The sequence below is a fragment of the Mobula birostris genome, chromosome 11 (assembly GCF_030028105.1).
Source record: "Mobula birostris isolate sMobBir1 chromosome 11, sMobBir1.hap1, whole genome shotgun sequence".
Taxonomy (NCBI): Eukaryota; Metazoa; Chordata; class Chondrichthyes; order Myliobatiformes; family Myliobatidae; genus Mobula; species Mobula birostris.
Genome location: NC_092380.1, coordinates 77,857,445 through 77,873,787, shown reverse-complemented (window position 1 = coordinate 77,873,787; position 16,343 = coordinate 77,857,445). Strand labels below are relative to the sequence as shown.

The following is a 16,343-nucleotide window of genomic DNA, read 5'->3' as shown; positions in this document are numbered from 1 at the left end:
TGGGAAAAACCCTCTGGCTATCCACACCATCAATTCCTCTCATCATCTTATACACCTCTCATCCTCCATCACTCCAAGGAGAAAAGGCCAAGTTCACTCAAGCTATTCTCATAAGGTATGCCCTCCATAGTTGACAGTTCAAACGATTGACTGCTCTGCCCACAAGTTGGCTGCCATATTGCACCTTGGTATACTTGGAGTTGTGAAAAATATAATATAATAGCAAGTCAATTCCTTTGATTCAAATAAGATCACGTGAATTTGTCAAATATGCACCATTAAACCTGACCTATCCTGGGGGTGAGGGTCCCACAACATTGTAGTTACACATTTAATCTGCATTCAACATTTCAAACCTCCCATCAACTCATCAACTAGGAACGTTAGGTTGCTTAACTGACTAAACCTTGAGAGCAAAGCTAATACAATAGTGATAAGGAAACTCTCAGAAGAAAACCATCAGTTTTAAGGAAGGAAATCTAACATTCTTCCCTAATTCAGCTTCTCTGCAACTCCAGTGCTATATTAATGTGATTCATTTCAATTGCCTTGTGAACTGGCCCAGTAAGTCACTGTGTTTAATGGTATTAGAGCTAGGCAACAAATGACAGCCCTGACAATGGCATCCAAGTGCCACAAAAGGGTAAAGGAAGTTCCCCTCTCCCAGTAAATCAACTTACATGTAAACAAATCTAAAAAGTTTGAAAAGACAATCATGGCCATCTTGTCTGATCATCCAGATAATAGTATTCAATGCTGTTGACCCACTGGATTCTCAATGTTAAAAAAATAACAATGATGGGTTTCATCTCAAAAAGTAATATCTGTCATTTCAGACAATTGCACAGCAATAAATAATTTTCTTAGGATGAATTGTTCACTTTAAAATTGCACTTGAATTCTCAATGTATAAAGTGTGTAATAGAAACTTCGAACAAATCACTCTGTTCTTGTACAGAAACAGCCTGTTCTTACATTTTTTGAGTTCAAAGCAATTGAGTTTATTCATTATTTTATTAGATTTTAAAAAGTAGAGTTCTTACACTGTGACGTTTTGCCCATTTGAAACATCAACTGGTCTTTCTTGCCTTAGCAAATGCAAATCATTTGTTTATCTCAGAAAGCAGCAAACTGCCTATCATTTAACAAGGCATTGGTTGTTTGTAGAAGGCAATTATGGAGTAATGCCCAGACCTTTGCTTTTAGCTGGGTGTGTGACAAAGAGGAAAAACGTGTTTCCTGAGGTTTACAAAAAAAAGTACAAAAATATTCTTGCAGTCATTACAAAACAACTAAGTAAAAAGAACAGACATAATAAAAAAAATGTGAGTAAAGGAGATGGGGACAGAAGGAAAAGTTTGGATAATTTTCAGCTATTGTATTTACTCTCTCAATTCTCATATTATATTTTCAATTGTGAGACATGAAATTGGAAAAATTTATTCCCAGTTAAGAAATAGATTTCTTCAGCTTTCTTTTCAAACACATATTTGAGATGACATTTAAATTAAAAACTAGGCCTTCTTCACTTTTTGTCAACTCCTTTGGCATCAATTTAAAGGAATGAAAAGTGGTGAATCTGCAGAATTCATTGTCACAGGCGACTGTGGAGGCCAAGTCTTTACATATATTTAATGACCAGGTTGATAGCTTCTTGATTAGTCAGGGCATGAAGGGATACGGGGAAAAGGCCGGGGACTGGGGATGAGAGAGAGAAAATGGATTAGCCGTGAGGAAATGGCAGACTCGATAGGCCAAATGGCTTGATGCTGTCCCTGTATCTTTTAGATTGTAAGGCCATAAGAAATCAGACGAGAAATATTAACTTCTCACTCTCCAGAGATGCTACCTTAGCTGCTACATGTTTCCAGCATTTTTTGCTGCTACTTCAGATTTCCAGCATCTGTAGCTTTTTTAATTCCATCGAGCCCCGTTGACTTCCCTAACATGTTGCGATTTTCTCAGTGCCTTCTACCAGGCACTTATTAATAGACCCGTATACAGATGATGCAATGTTATAAACACAAGAAGTTCTGCAAATGCTGGAAATTCACACTAGCACACACAAAATACTGGAGGAACTCAGCAGGTCAGGCGGCGTCTATGGAAATGAATAAAGAGTCAACATTTCAGGCCGAGACCCTTCATCAGGACTGTCATAATATCAGGATGTCATGTTAATTGATCTCTTGCTCCCTATTTTCTGACTCTTGGGGAGTTGATAGATTTGCAAGGCCCCAATCTAACAGAACTACTCCACAGTCTCGGAAATATTGGAAGATCATCATTGAAATGTTCTATGCCTTCTTTTAGAACCTTAGGTTATAGACATGTGATTCTGGAAATTTGTCAGCCTATAGTCTCATAAATTACTCTAACTTCTTTTCTGCAGCATTTATTATTCTTTCATGTCCTTCAACACCCAACAGCATTTTACAGCTTGCTAAGTACTTTCAACGTAAATGAAGGATGTAGCGCAGACTATGTGTGCTTAGCAAGGTCTCACAGGTACCAATATGATACTACCAGATAAACTCTTTTTAACTATGTAAACAAAAGGATAACTCCCTGTCCCTTTTTTTTATTGAAATAGATAGGAATTTTGCCTCAGCATCTCTAACATCGACCTGAGAGAACAGACAAGGCACCAGTTTAAAGTGTCACCTGACTGTGTACCACTCCCTGGTACTTTCCTGGTACTCTTGTGCTCTGGAATAGGAACTGAATACACAGCATTGTCATGGGTTTTAATATCACTGGCATATGTTGTGATATTTGTTAACTTGGCGGCAGCAGTACAATGTTGTAGTTATGCGGGCGGTGGGAAAATTATCCCTCTTGTGTTTTTTGATCTCATTACTGGAAATTCAGTGCAACACGACCCTGCTACTTTGATCTGGCCCACACCTTCATTAACCTGGTCCAACACTTGCTTTTACTGGGATCTTCCTCCTCCTTACACAAGTGCTAAGATTTATGGTTATGAATATGCTACGGTGGAGGAGTTATTACTTATGGTTAGTGTGGGAGGGGATGATGTTGGATTGTAGGGAATGAGTACTCAGGTGTGGAGGTGTGTAGGCAAGCATTGGTTTGAGTGTATTAGGTTTAAGATTATGTAAGGATTAGGTCATGATTGTCCAGGAAAATTATCCCTCATGTTCTTTGATCTCATTACAGTCGACATTCACTAATCCGACTACCTGTAATCCGGTTCCTTCAATAATCCGGCACTGATTATGCTTAATGTGATCCTTCTGTAATTCGGCATTTTCACTAATCCGGCACTCCTCAGGTCCCAATGGTGCCGGATTAGTGAAGGTCGACCTGTACTAAAGTTTTCATATCTATTGGACTCTTGGATTCCTTAATTTCTAATACCCTTATTGTACCTTCTACTATGAAGATAGGTAAAAATTGTTTATCTCCCCTTCATCCATGATAATTTTTCCAATCTGAGCCTCATATCTGATATGCCTGTGATACCTCCCTTGTACATACACACTTAGAGACCACTTCATTAGGTATACCTGTACACCTGCTCGTTAATGCAAATACCTAATCAGCTAATCATGTGGCAGCAACTCAAAGTATAAAAGCACAGAGCCATGATCAAGAGGTTCAGTTCTTTTTCAGACTAAACATCAGAATAGGAAAGAACTGTAATCTAAGTCAGTTTGACCATGTGTTGGTGCCAGGCAGGGTAGCTTGAGGAACTGCTGATCTCCATAAGAATGTAAGATATAGGAGCAGTATTGGGCCATTCGGCCCATCGAGTTTGCTCCACCACTTCATCATGGCTGATCCATTTTCCCCTCAGCCCCAATCTCCTCCCTTCATGCCCTGACTGATCAAGAATCTATCAACCTCTGTCTTAAATATACCCAATGACATTGCCTCTATAGTCGCCTGTGGCAAACCAATTCCACTCTGCACCGGCTGCCCATTTCCATTCCTTCTCCTGGCAGTCACCCAGTTACCTGCCTCCTGCAACCTAGGGGTGACTACCTCCCTGTAGCTGCTCTTTGTAACATCTCCATTCTTCTATATGAGCTGAAGGTCATCAATCTCCAGTTCCTTAACACATTCTCTGAGGAGCTGCAGCTCGGCGGACCTGGTGCAGATGTGGTCATCCGGGAGGCTGGAGGTCTCCCAGAATTCCCCCAGCTCACACACAGAACAAAACACAGCCCCCGGGCCATTCTCACTGCACTGACTGTGCTCAAACAGACCAGGAATGAAGAATAAAGAAATCCGGTGAGATTTTCACACACAACTGAAAGAGCTTACAGAGAACGGTGCCAAAATAAAAAAAAACACCCAGTGAGCAGCAGTCCTGTGGGTGAAAATGCCTTGTTAATGCGAGAAGTCAGAGGAGAATGGTCACTCTGGTTCAAGCTGACAGGGAGGTGATTATGGAACCCAAAGAGCCACATGTTACAACAGCACCTGCAGAAAATCGTCTCTCAATGCACAACACATCAGACCTTGCAGTGGATAGGTTACAGCAACAGAAGACCATGAACATACAGAAGTACCCAATATATATCAGCACATACTGTCAGTACCTAATAAAGTGGCCACTGAATGTGTAACTTCCTCTTGTTTTTTTTCCCCCCCAGTTCACACACTCACTCCACAGTCCCCCTCTGTGGATTTTATAGTGATCATAAACATTCCCAATTCTCACGCCTGTAGCTCTTTCTGGCAATATTACAAGGCTCTTCTTTTGATTTGAGTAATCGTTAAACTCTGTAGTTAGCTGTGGATGAAGTTTTCTTCACCAATTGAAAACACATGCTTAAAAATCCAAAATATTGCTTTACTCACAACTAAAAGGCTTCAATTTCACTATAAGAGTTGGTTTTCCATTAGACCACATATATTTTTTTAAAACTCTATGCTTGTAACATATATCAGAGTCTAACAGTTAGGTTTTTATACGAATTTAGAAAATAAAATACCTTATCCAAGATAAACCTGTTCAAATACGGCATATATCCCTGGTTGGAAACCGGTCCTTCATCATCGTCCTTAAAGTGGTTTTCCAAAGCCACTGGATTGTGAGGTACTTGCAATACTGTGCACAGACTGTGCGAGAGGACCTGTTCCAAGTAAAAAGAAGTGTTTAAGAACTATATCCTCCAGGTAACATGAATACAGAAAGCAGATATAGTCTCTAATCCTTGGAAAGAAAATCCAACTTGGCTAATACATCAAATTTCAGAGGTGCTAGTGTTTATAAACAATAATCTGCATTAATATAGCTCCTTTCATGACCCCACCAGCACTATTTAACAGATTCCTTTCAAAGAACATTTTAAATTGCCATGCAGGTACATTTGAAAATTCATGCTCAATTGGATTGTAACTGAATAGGTGGAGGGCCAGGGACTGTTGAGGGAGAAGAGAGTCTGCAGAAGGACTTAAGACAGATGGGGAGAATGGGCAAAGTGTCAGATGGAACATGGTGTAAGGAGGTGTATGGTCAAGCACTTTGGAAGAAGGAGTAAAGGTATAGACTGAACAGAAAGAAAATGCAAAAATTGGAAGGTACAAAGGGACTTAGGAGCCCTCGTGCAGCATTTCCTAAAGGTTAACTTGCAGGCTGAGTCAGTGGCAAGGAAGGCAAATGCAATGTTAGCATACATTTCAAAAGAACTAGAATAAAAGAGCAAGGATGTAAAGCTGATGCTTTCTAAGGCATAGGTCAGACTGCAAATGGAATATTGAGAGCAGTTTTGGGACCCTGGTCTAAGAAAATATGTGATTCCATTGGAGAAGGTCCACAGAAGGTTCACAAGAATGATTTGAGAAATGGAAGGGTTAACATATGAGGAGTGTTTAATGGCTCTGGGTTTGCATTCATTAGTTTAGGAAAATGAGGGAGGGATCTCATAGAAACCTATTGAATATTGAAAGGCCTAGATAGAGTGAATGGGAAGATGATGCTTGCTATAGTGGGGGGCCCTAAGACCTGAGGACACAGCCTCAGAAGACAGGGACATCCATTTAGAACAGAGACGAGGAGGAATTTCTTTAGGCAGATGGTAGTGAATCTGTGAAATTCATTGCCACAGATGGCTGTGGAGGCCAAGTCACTGGGATATTTAAAGCAGAGGTTGATAGGTTTTTTATTAGTCAGCCATGATGGAATGGTGGAGCTACAGTAACTCAATGGACTGAATGGCCTAATTCTGCTCCTATGTTGTACGGTCTTATGAATGTGCTTGGTGAGTTGTGCTAATATAGTCCCACTGATTTCAATAAAAGCAAGTTACACCACCATCCAGCCACTTATTCAACCTACTGATTCAATTCCACGTATTTACAACTCTTCACCCAAAGTCGTTGCACAGTAACAGTTCAGCACAGATTAGACTGCCTAAAGGGCCCGTTTCGGTGCTGTGGGTCTCTAGGACATCTCATCTGCTGGTGAACTTTGATCCCAGCTCTGGAGGCTGTAGCACTTTTATTTATATTGTTTGATTTCAATTTATCAATTCCTTTCTTAAAAATCTAATACTTGAAAAGCTTGCAAGCTTTGTCGCCTCATTTGTAAAAAAAATCTAAGAGCACATCTTGGTTGTTGGGCAAAATTGAGGGTGGTAACCAGATCGTTCTTTGACTTCAGATTTCCACCTGTGAAGTTACAGTGAAGCATGGGGCTTTGTATTAACCTTTTAATCAAACAGCAAAGTTAACTTTATCACAAATGGTGCAACAGCCGTGGACGTTGTTACGTTGAAATTTCAGGTTTTCAGGATTTGAGTTTTGAATTCTGAAGTGGGGTCTGACTGAGAGGGGAATGGGACAAGGGTAGACAAAAAGGGTGTCAGTAGTGGTCACAAAAGGTGAAATTTAGTCCAAAACCAGAACCAATCTTCAAATATTGTTAGTTAATTCAAAAATAAGGCAACCACCACCAAGAATTTTAAGCAAAAACACAACATGCTTGACATACTCAGCAAGTGAAGCAGCATGTGCAGAAAGGAAACACAAGTTCAACACTACAAAGATGACCCATTGACCGTGGAGGCTGCTGGGGTGGAAAGAGAGTGCGACCGCGAAATGACAGATGAGTTGAGACCCTGGTCAACTACAGTGGAGAGGAAACCATGGTTATGGAAAAGGACAAGAGAAATCTGGTGTGGGAGGTACAGCCATCAGAACACACGCAAGGGAAAGACTGGGAGAATGGAATAGGATGGAGTGCAAGACCCATGAGCAATGGGGAGGGAAGGGTGTGTAGACCAGCTGTGTGAGTCCATACTTGTTCCTAACCTGCATCCTGAAATGGAAGTAAACAAGAAAGGAAAGAGTGAGAAGGTAGCCCATGTGAAATAGAGTGAGGGGGGGAGCTGGCAGCAAGGATGAATTGTAGGTGAGAACAGGAAGTAGCAGTGATCAATGGACGAGGAAAAAATGGGTGCCTGAGAAAACTGAAAGTAAGGATATTGCTCATTCCACACAAAGACATTCAGTCAGAGGCAGATGTGTATAATATTGCCAACAAGAGCAGTAAGCCCGAGGATCAGAAGCATTTCAGAATTTGACAAAGGAGGATCACAAAACTGACAAGCAACAGAGAGTGGAATTTGAGAGTAACATAGTGAGAAATATATATTAAAAGAACTGTAAAAATTTGTATAGATGGGTGAAAAGGAAAAGATTACCAAACTTAAGAAGGGCACTTTACAATCGGAGGCAAGAGAAAGTATCTTCAGAGAGTAAGTTGACTGGCAGGTGAATTACGTAAATCACACAAGTCATGGTCCAATTGGTCCATGCTGATAAAGACTCCCATCTAAGCTGGTCACTTTGCCCATGTTTGGCCCATATCCACCATTGAGGACATCTTCAAGAGACAGTATCCATCACTGAGAACTGTCACCATGCCTTCTTCTCATCTCTACCATCAGGGAGGAGGGGCAGGAGCCTGAAGTCCCACCATCAGTGATTTAGGAGCTGCTTCTTCCCCTCTGCCAGCAGATGTCTGAACAGTCCATGAACCCATGGGCACAACCTTGTTACTCCTTGCTGTTTTTGCACCATTTATTTATTATATCACCTGTAGCAATTTTGTCTTTGCATGGCACTGCTGTCACAAAGCAACAAATTCCACCTCATATAAGCAGTGATAATAAACCTGATTCTAATTCTGATATCCCTTTAGATCTTTCCTGCCCATTTATCTTCCCAAGAACCTTTTAAACATTGTTAATGTACATGCCTCAACCACTTCCTCTGGCAACTCGTTCCATGTACTAACCACTCTCTGGGTGATAAAGTTGCCCCACAGGTTCTTATTAAAACTCTCCCCTCTCTGCTTGAACCCAAGCCCTCAAGTTTCTGATACCCAATTCTACAAGATCACCCCTCATTCTCCAACAACAACTTCGTAAATCTCCTCTGCACTCTTTCCAGCTTTATGATGCTGTTTCTATGGCAAGGTGGCCAAAACAGAACCTAATACATCCTCATCAATGTCTTGTACAAGTGTAGCAACATCCTAATTTTTGTATTCGATGCCTAGACTGGGGAAGTTCAAGGTGCCAAAAGTCATCTTCACCACCCTGTCTTCCAGTGATACCATGTTCGGGGAACTAAGTACTTGCACTCCTGAGAAATTTGCGTCTGCTTTCACAGAGGTACAGAAAAAGTTTCATACAATTCCAATCTAACATGAGTAAGGAGCTGAAAGTAGTTTTTGGAAAATACTGAAATCTGATAAACCTCCAGAAATTGATGACCTGCGCCAATTTCAAAACTGGTGGCTATGAACACAGTGATACACTGTTTTTCATGTTCCAAAAGTCTGCTAATTCTAGAACAGCTCCCATAGATTGGTTGGTAGGAAATGCCCCACGGATCAATATTGAATGAGTGCCACAAGTATAACATGTCCAAGTGTAACCATGATACAAAAATGGGTTGAGGAGGCAGAAGAATTTCTGTGGCACACAGACAGGTTAAATGAAAAGATGAGGACATGACAGATGGAAGGAACACTAAGCAAGCAAATCTTAGGTCATCCACTTTGGCAAGAAAAACTTTAAAAACAGAATACAGCCTAAAGACTCAAGCACTGTGGTAATATTACAAAATCTGAGACTTATAAACCAGTCTTAATACCATGACAATATTAGTCTCTAGTCACTTCAGGCAAATATCATCAAGGTGTCAGATGATGTAAGAGCAGCCAGCTATAACCTTGTTCAAAGCTTTAATCTTAAATCCAGATCAAAAGTGGAGGAATGTGAAATGTTGCCATAGAAAAGCAGCATCGATCATCAAAGACACTCACCTCCCAGGCCATCCTCTTTTCTCACTAATGCCATCAAGTAGAAGGTACAAGAGCCTCAGGCATCACACCATCAGGCTCCTGAACAAAGAGGGTTAACTACATTCATTCTATTTCTGGTGCTCCCACAACTGACGATTTCACTTTAAGGTCACTTCTATCTAGATTTCAGGCTCTCATTATCTCTTGCTATTTATTTTTATCTGCATTTGTACAGTCTGTTGTTCATTGATCCTGTTTACAGTTACCGTTCTATAGATTTGCTAAATATGCCCACAAGAAAAAGAATCTCAGGGTTGGATGTGGTGACATATAGAATATCTGATGTACTCTGATAATAAATTTTACTTAGAACTTTGAGAGATTTTGGGAGAGGTTAGCGCCAAGGCAACTAAAGCAACAACATCAAAGGCAGGCCGAAAAGAAGTATGGACATCCAAAAAAAACTAGGCTCGGAATTCTGCAGGTTCGAGGTGTCAGTAGAAGGGAAGCCAATACAAGCAGAGAGAGGTTGGCTGAACAAAACAGAGTCTTGGATTAAGCTCAAGTTATGGAGCTTGAGGGTTACAGCAACAGGTGACCCTCACCCATCTTCTTGTCCCTCCAGTGACCACGTGGGATACGTGGATTCGCAATACACATTTTTGTAACGGAAGCAACATCATTCTGCACTCTCAGTGTTGCATGTCAAACCTGCGAATACTCTGGATCAGCCTGAGAGTAGTAATCAAGGGATGGTTCACTGGCAATGACCCTTGGTAGCTTTAAGGGAATTTCATGTTAAATAGGACCAGGTGACAAACATGCACTGAGTCATCAAGGCACCTGGTGTACAATAAAGTAGGATTTTCCAGTTGGTCATTGCAAGGTGATGATGTAATAATGATCAGGGCGGCACAGAACCTCCACCTATTTGTGGGGCAGCTCACAACCATGAAATTTGGTCTCCTACAGAGTTACTGCTGCCAGCACACTTGAAGTGTCTGCTTTTATACTCATCAATTCAAATGTTACCTTCCAGTGTCATTGGCTGTGGATCACGTGCCTGATCTTTAACACCTTTCTATTGGCTCCGCTCCAAGCCAGCGTCTATTTATTGCCTTCTTCCCAGCAAGTGACAATCGGTAATTTATGGCTCTTCTTTCTCAATCAGCAACCAGCTTGAATCATGCAGAACAGATTCAGACCCCAACAGTCAAAAACCTGCATGCTATATCCAACCAAAGAACACCTCACAAATAACTTTCTAATTTGAAAATTATCCGTAGTTCAGCAGATTACCTGAGGCATCATTGTGTCAACTTTACTTTTCAAATCTTTTTATTGTATATATAAGGAAAAATAACATGAGTACATTGAAGTAACAGCACTTACAATGCCTCAAAAAAAACCCATCATCTTAAAGATTGAAAACAAAATTTTGTGATAACAAAAAAAACCTACTAAGCAGGAAAGTGAGAAAAAAAAGAGAACCCATTAGGTGTACAACCCTGGAGCCATGCGTATACAAAAATAAACATCAAACCGCCAGCAAATAAAATATACTAAAAGATTTTACAATTAGATCGTGGAAAAATTATATCAATTAACTCAAATGATAATAACAAGCAAATGAGCCCCATCTTTTCGCAAAATCAAATAAAGGTTCAAAGCTTCGACTTCTAATTTTCTCCAAACTAAGACATAGCATCACTTGAGAGAACCATTGTGACGAAGTGGGAGCTGTTGTATCCTTCCACTTCAACAAAATGGCCCTCCTAGCTATCAATGTAACAAATGTAATAACATGTTGGTCAGACACAGAAATACCATGAATATTTAGAGGAACTATTCCAAAAAGCACAGCTAATTTATTAGGTTGTAAATTATTTTTAAGTGCTTTAGAAATTGTTGAGAAAACCGACTTCCAGAACTGTTCCAATATAGAACAAGACCAAAACATAAGTGTCAGTGTAGCTATCTCAGTTTTACATCTATCACAATGACTATTAACATTAGGAAAAATTTTAGAAAGTCTCTCCTTTGTCAAATGATAACGATGTACAATTTTAAATTGAATCAATGAATGGCTAGCACAAATTGAAGAAGAGTTAACCAACTTCAATATCCGCATCCAATCTTCCGTCATAAAAGTCAAATTAAGTTTCTTTTCCCAATCCTGTTTAATCTTAGACAAAAGACGCTTATCCCATTGTGTGTGTCAACTTTAAAACACTGATCAAGTGAAGCGACTTTAGCTCATAAAATAGACAGCACAGTCTCTTCATAAAATGGCAACTCCATATCCTTCCTTATGGCAAGGACAAAGGCAATTGGTCTGTCTGCTTCCATTGTCCTTGATTCATTTGAATTTACTGATTTGTAAACTGTAGTTCTTTCTGGCCAAAATCTCCCTCTTCTTGATCCTATTTATCCTAGGATCATTATCCTTCTCTATTCTACTGACTACAGGTAAGACTGCCATGAACCCCCGGCAGGTGAGCAACAGTTACATTATACAAAGATAAAGGTACCATTTACTTACAAAATTCATACACTCTGTCTACAGACAATCACCTTCTCTGTATTACAAAACCATCATCATCTTGCTTTTGCACAACCTCAGCCTTCCACATTCTAAGGTGATACACATTGAACAACACCATTATCAGGGTACGTAAAATTGATAGTACTGCAGCATACAATACTATCCTCACCCATGGATGTACTTGAACATTTGATCCTCAAATCCAAAACTTATCCCATCAGTCTGAGTCACTCAATATTTCATTTGCTTTATCGACATGTCCTAATAACTCTTGTATGTTTAGTCTATTGATGGATTATCTCCTTTGCCTCCTTCACAACTCATGTCCAATCTACAGCCAAATGAGTTGGCAACTCGGTAACAGCATAATCCCACAAGTACTGACCAGTGCATTGGATCTTGAAGTTCTCCTTCATCATTACTTTGTCTGCTGCTGGCTAAGGCAATAGCTAAATCTAAAACCACACTCCCAATTACAACATTGTGACTTTCCAAAGGACACTCTTTCCATCCCTTAGTATAATATATCTGTCCCACCAATGCATTTTGTAAGGAAAGCTCATGATTTACAGGCAGAATAGACAATGAAGAATTCTCATGAGTACTGAAACCAGAATCTAGAAGTTTTTTTTTGTCATCTCTTCAGGACAAGACCAGTGGTTTTCCCCTTTTATGACATCTTGGTAAATCCATCCCTTTCCCGGGACCATTCATAACAATAGCATGTTGGTAGGTTACTTAAGAATATCCAAGTCTTCTCATGATATTAATGCACAATGTGAACTCCTTCCAAAGAGTAGGTTAAAGTATTTCCATGTCGGGGAATATGAAATACCACACTGACATAAAGCCTTCCTTTACTGTAATCACAGGTACCCAGAACTCTGTTGGTTAATATTAGACTTCTAATATGACACAAGGACACTCTTCCCCAACCCCTTCATTTAGTTGCTCATCTGACACCTAATTTGGTGCTTTATGTGCATCAAGTTGTAATAACTTTGTACCAATCATGGTGAGCAAACAACTAGTATACGTAGCTCAAATCTCAGCATTATGTGTTCCCTTAGAAAGGAGATCTATGCAGTCAATTAATAAATTTGTTGTATCTTGAAGAGCTTCAGAAATTTAACTGTATTCAAAGTTACCTGTGATGCACTTTGACCAATTTCATTAGTGTGTATCTGATTCTGATCATTTTCTCCAGTAATATCCCACATTTTCTGCTGAAGAGACTATATCTGGTTTCCTAATTCTGCTATATCTAAAACATAGACATTGCAAACGTTGACACATAACATAATTCCACCAGTTCCAAAAGTCCCTTTTTCTAATTTTGACTGCTTAAACTCTCTGCTGCTCAGTTACCTCCCAAGAAAAGAACTGCCTCATTGTAGATGAGCACTATCCAGGCACCATTATTTCAGTTAGATTAAACATTATCTGCACTTGCTGGTACCAAAGTGACAAATTCCCCTGTATCTCCTAAACCTGATCATACCCCTTTGTGCTACACTGGGTCTCACTACATCTAGACTCTGGTGTAGTTCCAGTTGCCTGAGGTTGTGGGGTTGTCAATTTCACATTATTCTCATCATATTGAATTAAACCTGTAACACACACATGCAATTTCTGCTCTTATTCCCAGTTTCAAGTTTCAATCGTAAATCATTTTAAGTCCATATTTTCTATCTGTTTTCCAGCTCATCTAATCAAGACTCCCAATTATCTTTGGACTCAGGCCTTCCATCATTTTTCCCCCATCCAATTTCATTTCAGGATGGAGAGGCAGGAACCTACATGTTTTTGTTTCCTTTCTTTGACAAAAGTCCCGATTCTCAGAATGAGGGAACGGAAAAATTCTTCCTTGGTCAAATCTGTCGCCATCTACTTGGAAGACTGCAAGGAACATGTGGCCAGCAGTAGAAACTCCTTTTTAACTGGTATTATATTTTCTGTTCTTTGACTGTTCATGGAAGGTCAGAGAAACTTAGTGGGTGTGCACACAGGTATTTGGTTGTGTAAGTTCATGTGTATTTCTGTTAAGACAATAAAGGTACTTGTCGGTAATTACAGATTCTCTCTGTGCCTCCCTGATCATTATTACAAGGATGTTACTTTGGATGCTGTAAAACAGAGGTATAATTTAAATGAGAAAACAGAGGGCCAAACACTATAGAGGTAACTGTATTGAGATCTAAACACAAGTCATTAAGATTCTTCATCTCCTACCAGAAATGAACCAAGCACTGGCTCAATAAGGCGGACTGTCAATGAGGAACTGCTTGAGTATCTCAACAAAGTCAGAAAGTCAGTCGTACTTCATATCACTGTGATATAGATTAGGACTATTTCAATCACGTCCTAAACAAAGTCATAGCCAGAGATTTAATCCTAAACATGGAACTGCAGGAAAGCTGAGAACAGATTTGGGAGATGACATGACTTTCAGGAACTTGAAAATAGCATCTAAGTCATGTCATAGACTCAATGAAAGGAGAGCAAAAGAGTTATTTTTTTATTAATGAGTTTATTGATGGCAGATTTCAAAAGGGTAGAGATGAAAGAAAGTCATCACCCTAGAAAAAGACACAGACTTTGATCTTTAACAAACACAAAATGCCGGATGAACTCAGTAAGTCAAGTAGCAAACTATGAAGAGAAATAAACAGTTGACATTTTGGGCCAAGACCTTTCACCAGGACTGAAAATAAGGAGGTGGGGGGAGGGAAAGGATTACAAGCTGGCAGGTGATAGGTCAAACCAGATGAGGGGGAATGTGGGTGCGGGGGGAGGTGGTGGTGAAGTAAGAAAAGGAGAGGTGATAGGTGGAAGACGGTAAGGGCTAAAGAAGAAAGAATCTGATAGGAGAGAACAGTGGACCATGGGAGAAAGGGAAGGAGGAGGGTCATCAGAGGGAGGAGGTGGACAGGTTAGAAGTGTTAAGAGGGGAACCAGTATGGGGAATAGAAAAAAAGAGAGAAGGGGGAGGGGGAAGAAATTAGTTAAATATGGAAAACAGCTTCTATCTAGCATCAGTCGCATGCACTTGTGTGGGCATTAGACCCTACACCATGTTTAGAGCAAACAGTTTTTAAATAACTCAGTTGTATGTGCTTGTGCTCAAAAAACAGATTTTTGTCACAGATAGTTGGTGAGAAATAAGCAGTAAGCCAATTGAGAACTGTTTTTTTAACTGCAGCTTCAAGCATTCTGGCTTCGAGATGCCAGAAATGGCCAAGAGTGAAAATGAAATAATTTCCTGACTTCAACAAGTTAGGACCTATGCGTAATTTGAAGTATCAATAATCATCTTGAATGTTACAATGAAAATGAAGATTTGAAGGATGTAATCATTGAAGCATTGTATGAAGGCAGTCCATTATCTGCACCAGGTGGCGGCGCTGATTTTGTTAATTTATAGTCTATCAATAGAATGCAGCAGTGTACAGCATATTCCTCTGACGATAACTATGAAGAACTAAAACATAGTTGTATGGTACTGTGGTAGTATTGATAGTGTTCTAATTTTTCTGCATTTCACTTAAATACATAATTTGTTATTCAATGGTTTGTTTTTTAATACATTTTTAACTATTTCCATGAAACTTCAGCTAATTGGGCCAAATTGTACTGGCCATGATATCTCCCATTTAATCACTGTACTTTATCTCATGTGATTGGCATTTTTACAAGTTCCTCTCTATTATTTGAATCTTGTCTTTGGGATACTTGCAGTTTCCTCTACAGTGAAGATTGACGTTTTTACCATTCCTGCCATTTCTTTGTTTCTGTTATTAACTAACCAGCTTTGTTCTTTACAAGTCCCATATCTGCCTTGGCCACCTTTCCCTGTGTATACATCCACAGAAGTTCTTACTGTTTTGATATTACACACAAGAGGACAGAGCTTAGTTATTATAATGCTAAAAGGTGATTCCTTTGTTTGCATCTGAAACAGCTCTATTTCCATCTTTAATATCTCTATTTTTCCTTTACAGGGTTCTTTTGAAGATCCTGACCTGGAGTTGCATGCTGACTTCGGTTCTTTGTGGGAATGGGACCCGCTCTCAGGGTTTCACAACTAGGCATTATTCCACATGCCAAGGGCGAAGCCTAAGAGCTTAGCTCACCTTCGGAGGGCAGGGATCTCATTGCTCTGGAGATGGGCAGATTGAAGGTCGGTGTCCCGGCAGGAAGTTGGTGTGTCATGGGAGTCAGAAGAGCTCTGGCTGCGTGCCCAGAGAACCGAGATCTTTGGGCACTGAGCTCGGAACTTTTAACATCATAAATCAGCTGTGAAACGGAGACACCTCTTTCTCCTTTATGCTTGAGTGCTCAGTGGTGGGTGCCTCGTTGCTTTGCTGCTGCTTATGCGCGGAAGGGAGGGGAACTGCGGGGGGGCTTTGTGGTTCTAACATTTAACTGTCATTCATTCTTTGGGGCACTCCTCTGTTTTCGTGGATGGTTGCGAAGAAAAAGCATTTCAGGATGTATATTGTATACATTTCT

General features: G+C 40.0%; 1 protein-coding gene across 1 annotated transcript in view; it reads right to left on the bottom strand.

Annotated features, from left to right (window-relative positions):
• The window catches only part of swap70b (switching B cell complex subunit SWAP70b), a 121,260-nt gene that overhangs the window by 97,546 nt on the left and 7,371 nt on the right, over positions 1 to 16,343 (bottom strand). The window contains exon 2 of the mRNA XM_072272616.1: positions 4,965 to 5,105. Within this exon, the coding sequence (XP_072128717.1) occupies positions 4,965 to 5,105 (141 nt within the window). The remainder of the gene's footprint in view (positions 1 to 4,964; positions 5,106 to 16,343) is intronic.